The sequence below is a fragment of the Terrapene carolina genome, unplaced genomic scaffold (assembly GCF_002925995.2).
Source record: "Terrapene carolina triunguis isolate 2854851 unplaced genomic scaffold, T_m_triunguis-2.0 Scaffold89, whole genome shotgun sequence".
NCBI classification, from domain to species: Eukaryota; Metazoa; Chordata; order Testudines; family Emydidae; genus Terrapene; species Terrapene triunguis.
In genome coordinates this window covers 17,841,522-17,856,471 of record NW_020664440.1, presented here as the reverse complement: position 1 = coordinate 17,856,471, position 14,950 = coordinate 17,841,522, and the positions used below count along the sequence as shown (strand labels likewise).

At 46.1% G+C, this 14,950-nt stretch overlaps 1 protein-coding gene across 1 annotated transcript in view; it reads left to right on the top strand.

Annotated features, from left to right (window-relative positions):
• Positions 1-14,950, top strand: part of FGD5 (FYVE, RhoGEF and PH domain containing 5) — a 150,500-nt gene that overhangs the window by 116,233 nt on the left and 19,317 nt on the right. Inside the window, exons 13-15 of the mRNA XM_026650261.2 lie at positions 1,548-1,616; positions 10,018-10,101; positions 11,191-11,270. Of these exons, the coding sequence (XP_026506046.1) occupies positions 1,548-1,616; positions 10,018-10,101; positions 11,191-11,270 (233 nt within the window). The remainder of the gene's footprint in view (positions 1-1,547; positions 1,617-10,017; positions 10,102-11,190; positions 11,271-14,950) is intronic.

Here is a 14,950-nt window from a genome sequence, read left to right as displayed (position 1 = left end):
CAGCTTTATTTCTGTCTGTGTGGATGGCGAGATTTCAGACCTCATGTCTACAGGTGTTGTTTACTGGGCCAGTCCGATAAGAGTTGAAGCCCTGGTTTATGTAAAAGGCCTTCACTCTGCCAGCACGAAGACAGACATGCCAAGTGTCTCTTGTTAGGAGTGACAGAGCAGCCCCTATTTTCTAAGCAGAGTAGCAATCAGTTTCCCACTGTAACTGTCCCCAAAGCTCACCGGCACAGTGTATTTCATTAGAGTCGCTATCGTTTTCCCCATAATGTCCATGTTTAAAGTTCTCAAGTGCTGGCAAGTACAGACTGTTGGCCTCAGAGCTTTGCAGTTGTATTTGGCTGGGTGAAGAGCTTGGAATGAGGGGAAATGACTTGTTTTCATTATTGTTATTCTTCCCATTCCCCAGAGGTATTTTTCATGTAATATATAATTTATAAGTGATACAGAAATTGTCTGTATGTATGTGATACAGACACTTCTGACAGACAGACAGACAGACACACACAGTACCTAAATATCTCTTCACTAGTTTTGCCTTGTCTTCCACATCAGATTTAAGTTGCTTGTCCTCACTTTCAAGCCCGCACAGTTCAGCTCCCCTCCCCCCATCCCTCGGCTTAATCTTCATTTCTTGAGCCCTACAAACATGAAACTTCCCTTCAGTATCACAACATCTTAAAACAAAAACTTTATGTAACTCTCAAAATGTTCACACTACTAACCTAAGGAACCGCAGAATCTCACCATTGCAACCCTCATCTACCATGCTAGGTAATGTTTTAACTTGGGGCCTGATTTTACCATCCCTAACGCATGATATTTGCAGGATTGGGCCCTTCAATTGTAAATTATTCTGGAAGGGAACACTAGATCAGATTCTGATCTCATTTGCAGCAGTGTAAATCTATATTAATTCCATTGACTTCAACGGAGTTACTCTAGATCTACTCTCAAGTTACTGAGATCAAAATCTAGTCCATTGTCTTGACCGATGTGAGAAGGGCCATATGTATCTGTGGTGCTGTATAAATAATAATAATTATATAAGGAGAGAGATAGACTATATGTCTATGTGTGTGTGCATATATGCTGTGATTCTAATACTCTTGCAGCCCATGCTCACCTGGTGTTTGTTGGTTCATTCTCATTGTAGGGGATATTTAAAAGTTGAATGTCCTTTTCTCGGAGTCCGTTAAATGTTGACTCCACTACCCTTGACAGAGTCATTTCTGTATGAACACAGCTGATAGTGGGGAAGCGAAGTAAGCAAGAAACTGCCCTGTCCCTGACAAATGTATAGGACTGGTATGAAAGTAAATGGTAAAAAGGAGCAACACTGACATTTGGCTGACCGAGGACAGATAGGACTGATCTGAATAATGAATAGACCTTATTGTCCTGAGGAGGATCAGGCTAGCAGAGACAGGAGTGTTAGAATCTCCTCCAGGAAAGGCAAAAGCATTGAATGCCCTCCGTTCACTTTGAGGGATGTTCGGTGTTCACAATAATGATACTGATGCCCCTGTTTCCTCCCTTAGGAGTTTCTGAAAGAGGGAACACTGATGAAAGTGTCTGGGAAAAACAGGCATCCTCGGCATTTGTTCTTGGTAAGGATATTTCATTGGTTTGTTGCCTTTCTCATATCATATCATGGGTTTCCATGACTACAAAGGAGACTGAATATGGCCCTGAACTACAGCTGAGCTTGTGTACATTGGGGCTGCCAGGTAATTTAAATAGCACTGGTGACATAACGTATTGGCATGTGTCAATGAGTGAGAGATGTTGACTTCTAGGATATAATTTTCAGAAGGGTTCAGCACCTACAACTGGCACCAGAATTTCAGAAGATCTCAGCACAATGAAAGTGGCTCTGACTTTGGGCTAACAATTAATTCAGTTTCTCCTCAGGTTGAATCTCCCAACCTTCCAGCCTGGTTTGGTTGCTCCAGTGACTTGACCTTCCAGCTAAGTCATTAAAGAAAAAAGTTCACCCCTTTCAGGGTATCCAAGTCCAAAACACACACACAAAAGTCTTCCACCCCCAGCCCCAATCTGGGCACAGCCCCTCCTGCCTGTGGGTCACTCTGTCTTCACTCTGGGGAACTTCAGACACTCTTCAACCTACTCTTTGGGCTTTGCTCTCACCCCTCAGGCCCTCCTGGGCTCCTCTGAGACCCTCTCTGCTCTCTACCAAGCAGTGACTCTCAGGCTTTCCTACTTAGAGTCTCCTTTTTCTCCACAAGTTTCTGTCTTATCTCCACACCAGAAGGCCGGACTTAGCTACATGATCTGTCTGCCCCATGACTGCTCATTTTCTCCACCAAGGAAGGTGAGCTAAGGGTGTCATAGGTGGAGCTGGACCCATCTCCCCTTAAAGGGCTAATCACCCTGTGACAGGCTGGGTGCTGAAAACCAGACTCTAATTGGGGGAATGGAGAACTTGAAAATCTGCCCCTGAGCTCTTTTGAAAATTTGGTCCCTAGTGTCTGACCAACAGAGAGGATAAGGAAGCCACTACTAGCAAGAGCTTAAAAAAAAAATTATTTTGGCTCAAGAAATAGAGCCTTGTTTCTGGAGCTCAAGGATGTGAGTTCTAGTCCCAGTTCCCCATTTGTGCATGAGTGTATGGTATCTAGTTATTATATTTGTTGTCTGTGGCACATTCTTTCTTCTGGAAACATAGCATCTCTTCACACTTGGCTAGAGGAATTGCTGCCCCAACGTCTTTTCTAATGTGTTTTTTGTTGTGGTGGTTTTTTTAACATTCATGATTTTCTTTTGTATTAGACAGTATTGACTAATGGCTAGAGCAGAGATCTGGGGATCAAGACTTCTGGGTTCCATTCTCCGCTCTGCAGCTAGTTCACTCCATAACTATAGGCAAATAATTTTGCCTTTCTGCATCTGATTTACCCCCTCTATACCCTGGGGATAATGATACTTACTTGCTTTCTAAGGGATTGTGATGCTTAATTTATTGATGATTGAAAAGTTCTTTGAGATCCTCAAAGGAAATGTGCCATAGAAATACTGAGTAGTGTTATTACAATACTGTGTTGCAAACTTTAATTTAAAGTCATGGGATAAATGCTTAGAATACTGTATTTTCTGCAGATTTTCTAAATCTTGAACAGGGAAATTTACCCGGGGGCAAATATGAAAATGAGAGAATACTTATACCAAAGTCACACGCTTTGCCATGGATTCTTCATATTTCCTCTTCTGATTATTATTTCATAGTTATGTGAAAAAGCTTCCTTGCTCATTGCTCAGCTTCTCTGCCTGCTTCATCATGAGAGGCTTGATTGATTTTGTGTGGGACACCATGCTGCCCATATGCTTCTTTGATGGCCTCATTGATTTCTGCAAAACTCAAACTTTGATGTATTGAAAGTAATGGGTCTAGCCAAAATCTTCATGATGTGATATCACTGCAATGCTCTTTTATTGAATCTTCCTGGACAATCTGAAACAATAGCTCTACTGCTCAAACCATAACCAGTTTTAAGCCTGTGGCAAAATTGCCATTGATTTCAACTGGACCAAGATTTGACCTTAAGAGAGTGACCCATCCAGCTCTATGGTGGTTAACTCTGAAACCTACCTATGCCAGTGTGAATGTTGATATTGTTAATTGTTTTACTGCTGATTATTTTAGCAGAAATAGCCAACTGTTTTGGTGCTGTGGGTGGATTTTGGAATTGTGGACAGAATTTGAGCAGAATGCCATGATGTTCATATGGTCATAATTCCACCATAGGGACATCAGAATCTGTGGCCATTACTATTATGGCTGAACTACAGGACCAAACAGGAGGAGCAGGAATCAGATAGAGAGAAAATCTAGTTTAAGTAATAAACAGGGATAGGAGAATAATTTAAACTTCGGGGAAAAAGGTAAACTGAGCCAAGTTTCAAATAAAATATACTTGAAAGCTTATCCTCAGCTTGAAAGTCACAGAGGCAGAAAATACTACCAAAATGAACGAAGCACTGAAATAAGTGTAAATTTATTATTAGGGGGCTTTGTGGTGGCAACTACCAGTTGAGGAACAACATCACGCTTCACCTAAAGATTCTGCTGCTCAAAGCTGAGTGTCAGCTGCAGGGAGTGAAATAATCCCTTGGCAGATGGAGATATTACATTAAGTGTAGCCCAGTGGTTCTCAACCTGTGGCCCATGGGCCACTGGCAGCCCAGTCAGCACATAGCTGTGGCCCATGTGACATCCTCAGGGCCATACAGGTAGTATATATACCGTGTGATTGCAGCCCAAATAACACATAGAGAGCTGCATATGCAGCCCACGATGGTAAATAGGTGAGAACCACTGTTGTAGCCCATGAAAAAGGGAGAAATGATTGCAAAATAAAATAACTCTCATTTTAAACTCTGAATGTGTTTGCATTATCTCCCTGTCCCCAGTAATACTGCAGAATCGGTCATGCTACAATCACTCAGGGGGTGTGCTTACTGGACTATTTGTCCTGTTAAACCAGCAAGGAAACTGCTGCACAGCTCTGGCACTTATCTCATTCTTGATATATAGCACACCTCCCATGAGCCCTGAACTCATACCGTACATCTCTGCCAATGCAAGCAATCCTGGCCTGCAGCATCCCATCCAACCACCAGCACTGGACGTGTATCCATATTACACTTGGCTCTGCCAATGCACTTCATCCTTGACCTGCAGGACCCTGAAATACCAGTCCTGAGGCCCTGGCTCAGGGGTCCATCTCAATTCTGACCTCCAGTAGCCCCTGCTATTCTAGCTTTGGAATCCTCTGGATTTGACTTCTAACTGTACTAGAAAAAATAACTTAATACTCTCCCAAAGGAGGGGAAAGCCTAGATTTTAAAATCATCATTCATTCAAAACCCTGACAAATATTCTAAGGGTGATATCCTAATCCTATTGAAGTCGCTGGCAAAACTCCAGGGGGACCAGGATTTGGCCTGTCATATTTTGCAAAACATAATTTTCAGATCCTTTGTGGATTTTTTATGGTCCCTCATGTGTCAATTGCTATGCCAAAAAAGTGCCTTCAAATGGGATACGTGTGATTGGGTTTTGCTTCGGTTTTGTTTGGATGAAATAAGTAAATGTGCCTGAATAGACCTTAAAAAAAAAAATCTGAAGAAAGGATTGGATTTCAGAAGTGCTCAGGAGAGGCCTAATTCTGCTCCCATTGACATCAAGTTAGGCCAAAGCTGAGTGCTTTGGAGAACCTCGCCCAGAAAGCACATGCTTGAGCAAAAGCTTGAGAAGGGATTTTATCCCCCAATTTACCCTAGAAATAAATCAAACTCAAGCTGTGGTTAGAACATGCTGTTAAAATGGTGTGTGTGTGTATGTGTGCCATGCCTCATGTGTTTGCAACCACGCTTTGTGTAAGTCTTGGTGTTGTGTGTATTTGTGTTCACATGTGGGGCATAGGTCTGTAATGTGCGGTTCTGCGTGTGTGTATAAGCACGTGTGTGGCATGTACATGCATGTATTTTATGCAGGTGTGTAAACCCGCATAAGTTGATGAATATCTGTTGTGTGTATTGCAAGGCTACTGAGCTGGCTGTCTTGTGTAGGCCGATGGTATTGTTGAATCTGGTGTTTCCTGGCAGGATGTTTGGTGTGTTTTGCTGGGCGCCCGTTTCCTGAGTCCAGTCTCTGTTTACACGGATGTTGGAGCCTCTTTGCAGAGAGCACAGAATGGGCTGCTGAAGCTGGCAGGCCTCCTAATCGCCCCCCCTGACTACAGGACTCTTCGACTCAGACACTATCTCTTATCTCACACTTCCAAGAATTTCTCTATAAAAGCTGCTTGTGTTGGACGTGAGGCGGGGGAAGCTGCCATTGACTGGGAGATTTTGTTCAACACTCCAGACAACCAGGCTGGAGTTTAGCAGGATTCTGAGAAGTGCAATGCCATCCCAACTTCAGGCTCAATCCGGCACCCTTGAAGTTAATAGGAGTTTTATCATTGACTTAATTGGGAGCAGTATAGGGCTCTTAGAGAACAAACTTAGGACAATCAAATGTGTGGCAGAAGTTTCTGGAGAATAAATGCACTGGATGTAGTTAGTATTAGGGGTGGGTGAACTTTTTTGGCCTAATTTTGAATCCACTTGAACATCATAGGTTTGGAAATTCAATGTGAACTCTAATGTTATTAGGTTCACATCATACTTAGAAGGGACTGTGATGAAAGGAACCGAGGGAGAAGAGTTAGAGCAGGGAATGTATTCATGGAGTGTGTATATGTATTGAGGGGCACAGAATAGAAATACTGGTTCCATCAATATCTCCTGTGCAGTTCAAGAACCCCAGACATTTAAATCCCTCAGTGATCTCTGGCACTGACTCTCCTTAATCTCACACCCCTACAATACAGTATGTATTGCCATGCAGACCTCCATGACAGTTGCATTCACTGTGGAATTCCTGATCCCAAACTGGTGCCCAACTGACTAGTAACTATCCAAGGCAGCTAATTTGCACAGGACTCTTTTTTTTCCTGGAAGTTTTTGTCCTTGTGGTCTGGCACTGCAGTATTGAGGCTAGCTCTCCTTCAGTTTATATAGTTACTTCTGTTCATCCCAAGTCTTGAGAACAACTTACTCCACCAATATGCAGTTGTCGTCAGGACCCAAAAGTAGTGCTCCACCTGGTGACTATCACCCTCAGGTACTGCATGAAGCTGGCTATGCTGGGGCACATGGTGCCTCACTATTATAACAAAAACTCCATCAGCTGCTAGTCTTGGTCTCTGGCTCTTCACAGGCACTGCCAGAAGGGCCTCCACCTCCTTGCCTCAGACGCCCAACAACTGTTTTTCAAAATTTCAGTAGAAATCAAGTCAATAGGAGTTTTACCATTCACGTAAGTGGAAGCAATATAGGGCCCATAGAGGAAAAATACTGTAAAATCCTTAGGACAATCAAACATGTGGCTGGAGTTTCTGGAAACCAAGCAAGGAGTGAGAGCTGAGCACATTCATTCTGGCCTACATTTCGAGAAAAGGCCTAGGAAATGGGGTCAGCAGCCAGGATTTTCCAAGGGATTGGAGCAGTTTGATCTCCTCTGCCACAATTCCCCTGGGATTCCTGAAGGCTGCCAGAAGGTCTTTCATTACCTTTCAGAAGCCACTACTTCGAGAAGCTGTGCAGGGATAGGTACCCAATGGGCAGCGCAACTGCAATGGTGCAGAAGAACACAAATCTGGGACAAAAGGCAATGCTACAACTGAAATACCCCGGCTACTATGGACCACTGGACTGCTGGTACTAAGACTAGTATTAGCCAACCAATTCATTTACCCGCAATTCAATTCTCTAGTGTAGACAGCCAGGGAAAACAGCAGGCAGGGCAGTGCCCCTGTGCCTCTTTTACATAGCATCCCTCTCCTGGCAAACAATGAAATATTCATCCTAATTTCATTGCAAGGAGTCATTGCTAGTGGGACCTGATAAGAGATTGGAGACACATCTCTCCTCTGTAGGCAGCATGGCAAAACAGAAGGAAAAACAAACTCCACCTCCAGTGGGCAATTACAAAACAAAGCCATCATCAATGATTCATAAAATCTTGGGATACTAATCAGAGCTGCCATGGCAACAGTATGCACTTGGGTTGGTTTTTTTAAATATTTTTTTTATAAATAAAATAAACAGGGTTTGCAGCCAATGAGGCACAGCAGTGCATGCTAGGAAGATCCTATGTTTTTTATGAGATTTTTGTGTCTGTGTGATTTAGTCCCCTTCATTCGCTGCCTTTTCTGTGGTTTGGAATGACCCCGAAGTATGTGGCACTGTTAACTGGCAAAGGAGGGGACTGCTTTCTTCTGTAATCCAGTAACCTTTGAAAATTCAAGGGACACTTTCACCCCCAACTCTCTGGCAGAATCTCCAGGTGGACGTGAAAGTAAACAGAAGAGAATGGAGGTCATTTTCAGATGATAATAAAAAAAACAAGTCTTTCTTTCTTTTTTTTTAGCAATTGCTGCCATCCCAGCTGATACTAACTTCAGTTAAAAAGCTCATCCCTCCAGTGAGATCAAGCAAACAATAGTTTATTCCAGCTGCTTTTCAATGAACAGTTTATGATAGGTTTACCTCCCTTAACCACTCTGATCCCCAATTTCCAATAGGCTGTGATGAATTCCTCTCTGTAGCTAGCACAGCCCTGGTTAAACTGAGAATTATAATATGATCAGTATAGTGCAGGTGTCACTGCGCTGATTAGATTAATGTTAGCACCGATGGTAATTTATGAAGCAATAAGTAAATGGTATAAAAACTCCATGACAAGCCATTTGTCACCAAGTTCTATGGAAATTCTATTGTTATGCCATTAGAGGAGTAAACACTTCACTTCAGAATAGAGAGATTACAGCTTGAGACTTTTCTTCCTTCTCAGAGTTATAGTTTCAATGTAATAATAATACTTTTTGTCTGAGGATCTCAAAGAGCTTTACAAATACTAATGAATTAAGCCTAACCACTGGGAAGTAGGCACCCCCATTTTAAAGATGGGTAACTGAGGCACAGACTTGCCCAAAGTCAGACAGTGGCAGCACCAAGAACAGAACCCACAGGTGAACTCCTGACTCCTTTGAAGTCAATGGGAGCTTTGCCATTGACTTCAGTGTAGCCAGGATTTCACCCTGCGAGTCCTAACTCCAAGTCTCCCTTCTCTAGCCACTAGAAACTGTTCCGTCTCTGCAAGCAAGCTGAACCACGACCTTCTAAGAAAACATTCAGAGGGTCCCAAAGGTTCCATTTTTTCAGACAAGGGCATTGGGGGAAGCAGAGGAGGACAGAAAAACATTTAGGGCCCAGCAAAGGAAATGACCAGGTGGCAACTCAACTTCTCATGATGTCCAGTGCCAATGACATCCTCGTGATCAGGAAGGGGGTCAAATCTAGATCCATTGAGCCCAGCAGAGTTACACCAGGGATGAATTTGTCCCTTTTTGTATGAAGCTATTTTATAAACAAACAAGTTACAGGCAAGAAGATGGGACTTTAAGTAGCAGATGGATTTTTCTCATAAATGGAAAAGAGCTCTCTCAGCCCTTTGGTGTATATCAGATGCAGCACAAGCACTCAGTGATATGGTGGTCTGTTGAAGATAATGCTTGTAGGGTTAAGTCAGACCACACTAGGGCCTTGGAAAATATCACAGTAGGGTTCCTGGCACCTTCCCCAAGATCATTGCAACTTATACCCACATTTCACTCTGTTTTCACTGAAGGGATGCAGAGAATGGAAGACCATCTGATTCTGTGGTGTCTGTACATGCCAAGGCCCAGCCCTAATCACATTGCATTGGCATTTTCATTGGGGAGATAATGCAAGGTTGTTCACAGCTCAGTGTGAAGGATAACATTTTCAATACTAGGGGATGGCATCTCCATTGTCTTTCCCGAGCCTAGGGCGACCAGATGTCCCAATTTTATAGGGACAGTCCTGATTTTGGGGTTTTTTTCTTATATAGGCACCTATTACCCCTCCCCGCCCCCCCCATCCCAATTTTTCACACTTGCTGTCTGGTCACCCTACCCGAGCCTCTTGCACCCAGTCTCTCAAGATTTCTCTGATGGTGGAGGCCAAAATTTCTCCAAGTTCTGAATACTAATGTGTATGTGCAATGGCAAGAGCTCCAGAGCCGCAGGTTCGAAAGGGGTTAGCCGGGATGTGTATGTGCTGAGATGGTGCATTCAGACCATCTGTAGCCTTTCCCTTAACACAAACAGCCATTCCACCTACACCGAGCACTTAGTAATTAACAACAGTCGAAATGTGCCTGAACCAAAATCCAAACACTCCTGAGCTTTGTAGAAGTTTGGATCTGGATCTGAACTTCGTGGCTCACGCCTGTCTTTAGTAACAATTCATGCAATTCTTAAGTCACTGCTGGCTCTGGGCATCCCTCCCACCCAAGAATAATGGTTAAGCTTGCAAGACATATTGCAAATTATTGATTTTGTCTTTCTCGTCACATAGATGAATGATATTCTGCTGTACACGTATCCCCAGAAGGATGGCAAATACCGACTGAAGAACACCTTGGCTGTGTCCGGCATGAGGGTAATGCTTAGTTCAGACGACAACCTGGCATTAAAGTTTATTTGGGGCTTATTGGCTTTGCCGGTTTATGTCTCCTTTCCAGTTGACTGAAAGGAAAAAGGGCATTTTATCTAATGAGTCCCTTGCCTATTCCAGGAATTAAAGAGGAAAATATAAAGTACACAAATAAAAGAATATGTAAAAGGTTGCAGATTAGCATGACTGCCTCATTTGGGCTGGTGATGAATAAAGCAAACCAAACTCAAAGTTACTAACCAATCATGACTTTTCACAGAAGCTAAAGAGGGAAAAGACATCCCATCTAGTCCTTTTCCCTCTCCCTGTTCCCAACCAGTGATTGTTCCCTACAATATACTAACCAGGGTTTTAGCACCTAAAAATTCACACTCATGTCATTCCCTTCTCTGGGAGCTTTCACGTCCATCCCCTTCAGCTGATGGGACAGACCACCCTGCTACACCAAGGCTGAAATGTTTAGTTAGAGATTCCCTCTGTTTTCTGTATTCCACCTGGCATATTGGAGGCCGAGTTTGGAATCACGCTGGGAGTTGGGTGTGGGTTCTGTACTTGAGATGGAATGAGATCAGGATGTTCATCTAGGGAAACAGTTGTGAGAAGGTGCCACAGCTGAAAGGAAAGAAGGCCCAGACTGGGGACTTGTCAGGGGTAACAGGACACCAGACCTGAACACCCCCTAAGTTTGGGGTTTTTTAAATCTAAATCTGAACACAAATTTTGTCCCCTATCTTTATAATGGGCCAAACACAAACTCTGGCTATACCTGTCTCTATATCCAAGACATCACCATAGTATCTATACATGGAACACACCCCAAATTGGCAATAATATGGACCAAAAATCCCACCAGGATCAGCCCAACTGACCCTGCACCCCACTGTCACATTGTGCTGAGCTGCCCACTACCTTGTCCCCACTAGCCTCTGAGAACATCATGAGTACTAGACTTTGATGGTTAACACTCCAACTATTGGAGTTTCACAGATCCCTGTGCATCAAGAGTTTTACCATGTGCTAACCATAGATGGTTTAAATCACTACGTCCTTCATTTATGCGTCATTTGTTTCTAGGTCAGCCGCCCAGTGACAGAAAAAGCCCAAAACGTCCTGAAGATTGAATACGCTGAACACTGCCTGACCCTGTCAGCAAGGTATTGTCTCATACCAGCCATGGCAGAGGATGTTTATTTTAGCTATATCTCTAGACCAGTCCAACCACTGTCCAAGACTTAATTAGTGTCCCACTGTTTTTAAACTACATTTCAATCTATGCAATTGTGACAGATAATGGCCAAGTGCTTGATTATAAAGAGGGCATTCATTTCAATGTAAGGCTCATAAGACACAACTAATTCAACACTTATAATGAGTAAAAAGCTAGGACTCAGCACTTGATAAGATTTTGAGCAGAGTAGAAAATCCATTTCTAATAAGCCTGAGCCTTCTTCCTTGATCTTTTACAACTTTTTCCCTGTCACACTGAGAATCCAGCTTTGTCTACCTCCCCTTTATAATTTTACTTTTCAGCTCACATCACTGGGGTTACCCGAGGGCTAATGAAAAATAGTAATTAGCTAATTCCACGCCATAGATTTAAAGGCATTTAAAGGTACTTAAATGACAGTTAAAACAGAAATTAAACTTTACCGACGATGTAATGAGGTCTTTTTGTTAAAAGGAATTTTCCTAACGAGTTTGGACAAAGTTGGTACGGATCACAGTCAGGGAGGGCATTCTCTGTCTTGTGATCACATGCTGACAGCAGCAAGAATTTGTACATTAATTTCTGAGCAGGAGGAGAGAGTATACCATGTTCTTCTTGGTTTTAATTCCAAAGGTGTCTTGCAAATTTGGTGCAGAGAGACAACAAAAAAGGGGCAGTGTGTGATTTTCAGATACATTGTTTAAAATTAAAATAATTTAGTCTCGGTGACAGTTGATCACCCTGATGCAGTTATCAACGTTTTGAGAACTGAAGTTCCCATCTCAAGTCTCCACCTACAGTATGGCTGGAAGCACAGCAGGCTTCCCTGAATGGCATGCACCCTGGAACCAACCTAATAGACTGGGAGAGTGATTTCTTTTCAACACACTTTGAAATCTAAATCCTCTTATAAGGAACATATGTCATCTGTGCCCAATGCGCAGAACCCTGCCAAAGCCCTTTTCACACTAAGGGTATGTCTACACTACGGGATTAATCCGAATTTAGATAATTCGAATTTGGGAAACAGGTTGTATAAATTCGATTGTGCGCGGCCACACTAAGCACCTTAATTCGGTTTTTAACCACATTAATTCGGTGGTGTGCGGCCACACTACCCCATTAATTTAAACACAGTAATTCGGTGGTGTGCGGCCACACTAACCCTAATTCGAATTAACAAAATCGATTTAGGCGCTACTCCGCTCGTCTAGGTGGAGTACAGAAATCGATTTTAAGTGCCCTTTAATTCGAATTAACTGGCTCTGTAGTGTGGACGGGTGAAGGGTTAATTCGGATTAACGCAGCTAAATCCGAATTAAAGTCGTAGTGTAGACCAGGCCTAAGTAATAAGATGTCTGGTACTTTTATTATCAGTGTTGGATGCCCATCCAGTGCCCCCAAGGGTCCAAAGTGTGCATCTGCGCTACGCACTGTCAGTTAAAGAAAAGCAGGAGGTATATGGATTTGTGTTGGCTGGGACGGTAAATAACTAGACACCTACTGCCTTAGTGTAGAGAAGTTCTAGTGCAGATGAAGCCCACGTGTCAAGGCAGAGATTTACTTTGGAGCATACTGGGAGCTGTGCCTCGAATTAGGGTTGCCAGGTGTTCGGTTTTCGACTGGAACATCCAGTCAAAAAGGGACCCTGGTGGCTCCTGTCAGCACTACTGACCGGGCCGTTAAAAGTCCAGTCGGTGGCACAGCAGGGCTAAGGCAGGCTCCCTGCCTGCTGTGGCTCTGCGCAGTTCCCAGAAGCAGCAGCATGTCCCCACTCCAGCTGCCTGGCTGCGCCTCCACGTAGCTCAGAGCATCCTCCTACGCCCCAACCCCTCATCCCCAGCCCCACCCCAGAGCCTGCACCCCCAGCCAGAGCCCTCACCCCAACCCCGCATCCCAACCCACTGCCTGAGCCCAGAGCCCCCTCCCATTCTCTGAACCCCTCAGCCCCAGCCCGGAGCCCCCTCCTGAACCCCAAGCCCCTCATCCCTGGCCCCACCATGGATGGGGGACATGTCGCTGCTTTCAGGAACTGCTTCAGATAAGCGCTGCCCGGATCCTGCACCCCTGACCTCCTCCCATGCCTCAACCCCCTGCCCCAGCCCTGATCCCCCTCCCGCCCTCCGAACCCCTCGGTCCCAGTCCAGAGCATCCTCCTACACCCCAAACCCCCAGAGCCTGCACCCCCAGCCTGGAGCCCTCACACCCCCACACCCCAACCTCCTGCCCCAGCCCTGATTCCCTCCCACCTTCTGAACCCCTCATCCCCAGCCCCACCCTAGAACCTGCACCCCCAGCCGGAGCCCTCACCTCCTCCTGCATCCCAACCCACTGCCTCAGCCCAGAGCCCCCTTCCGCACACTGAACCCCTTATTTCTGGCCCCACCCCAGAGCCTCCACCCCCTCCCACATCCCAACCCCCTGAGCCAGCCTGGGGAAAATGAGCGAGTGAGTGAGGGTGGGGAGAGTGAGTGACCCTAGCCTGGATTCTCCATTGTTCTTTTTGTGCTGACATGCAGTTGGTGCTCTTTTAAAGGCTGAGCCAGTGACTCCAGTGAGAGTCATGTGTGAAGTTAGGGCTTGAAGCGGAGAGGCTGCCCTTTGGGTACTAGAGGTAGTGCTCTTTCACAGGGGTCAGTCACAAGTACAAGGAGCCTCTCCCTCCTTGTGCTGTTCATTCAAGGGCCAACCACAAGTGAAGTCCCTGCTAACACACCCTAGGGCAGAGGTGGGCAAACTACGGCCTGTGGGCCACATCTGGCCCGCAGGACCGTTCTGCTCGGCCCCTGAGCTCCTGGCCCGGGAGGCTCACCCCCGGCCCCTCCCCTGCTGTTCCCCCTCCTCCGTAGCCTCAGCTCGCTTGCTCCGCCGCCGACACAATGCTCTGGGCGGTGGGGCTGCGAGCTCCTGGGGTAGCGCAGCTGCAGAGCCCAGCCTGACCCGGTGCTCTGTGCTGCATGGCTGCCTGTCCTGGTGCAGCCAGCCCGCCAGCCAGCGGTGCTCCAGGCAGCGCTGTAAGGGGGCAGGGGATGGTGGAGGGGGGTTGGATAGAGGACAGGGGGTGGTCAGGGGCCGGGGGTGTGGATAGGGGTGGGGGCAGTCAGGGGCGGGGGTTCCGGGGGCAGTCAGGGGACAGGGCGAAGGGGTGGTTGGATGGGGCAGGAGTCCCGGGGGGGGGCAGGCAGGAAGGAGGGGGGGTTGGATGGGGCGGCGGGGGCAGTTAGGGGCGGGGGTCCAGGGGCGGTCAGGGGACAGACAGCACGGGGAGGGGATGGGGCGGGGGCCGGGGGGGCGGTCGGGGGCGGGGAGGCGGGGGGGGTCAGATAGGGGACGGGGGCTGGGCCACGCCTGGCTGTTTGGGGAGGCACAGCCTCCCCTAACTGGCCCTCTATACAATTTCTAAAACCCAATGCGGCCCTCAGGCCAAAAAGTTTGCTCACCCCTGCCCTAGGGCACAAGTCACCTCTAGGGGGCAGAGAGGAGGCCTGGCTATTGCCAGGGCCGGCTCCAGGCACCAGCTTGCCAAGCAGGTGCTTGGGGCGGCCCCTCTGGAGAGGGGCAGCACATCCAGCTATTCGGCGGACGGTCCCTCACTCCCGCTCGGAGCGAAGGACCTCCCGCCGAATT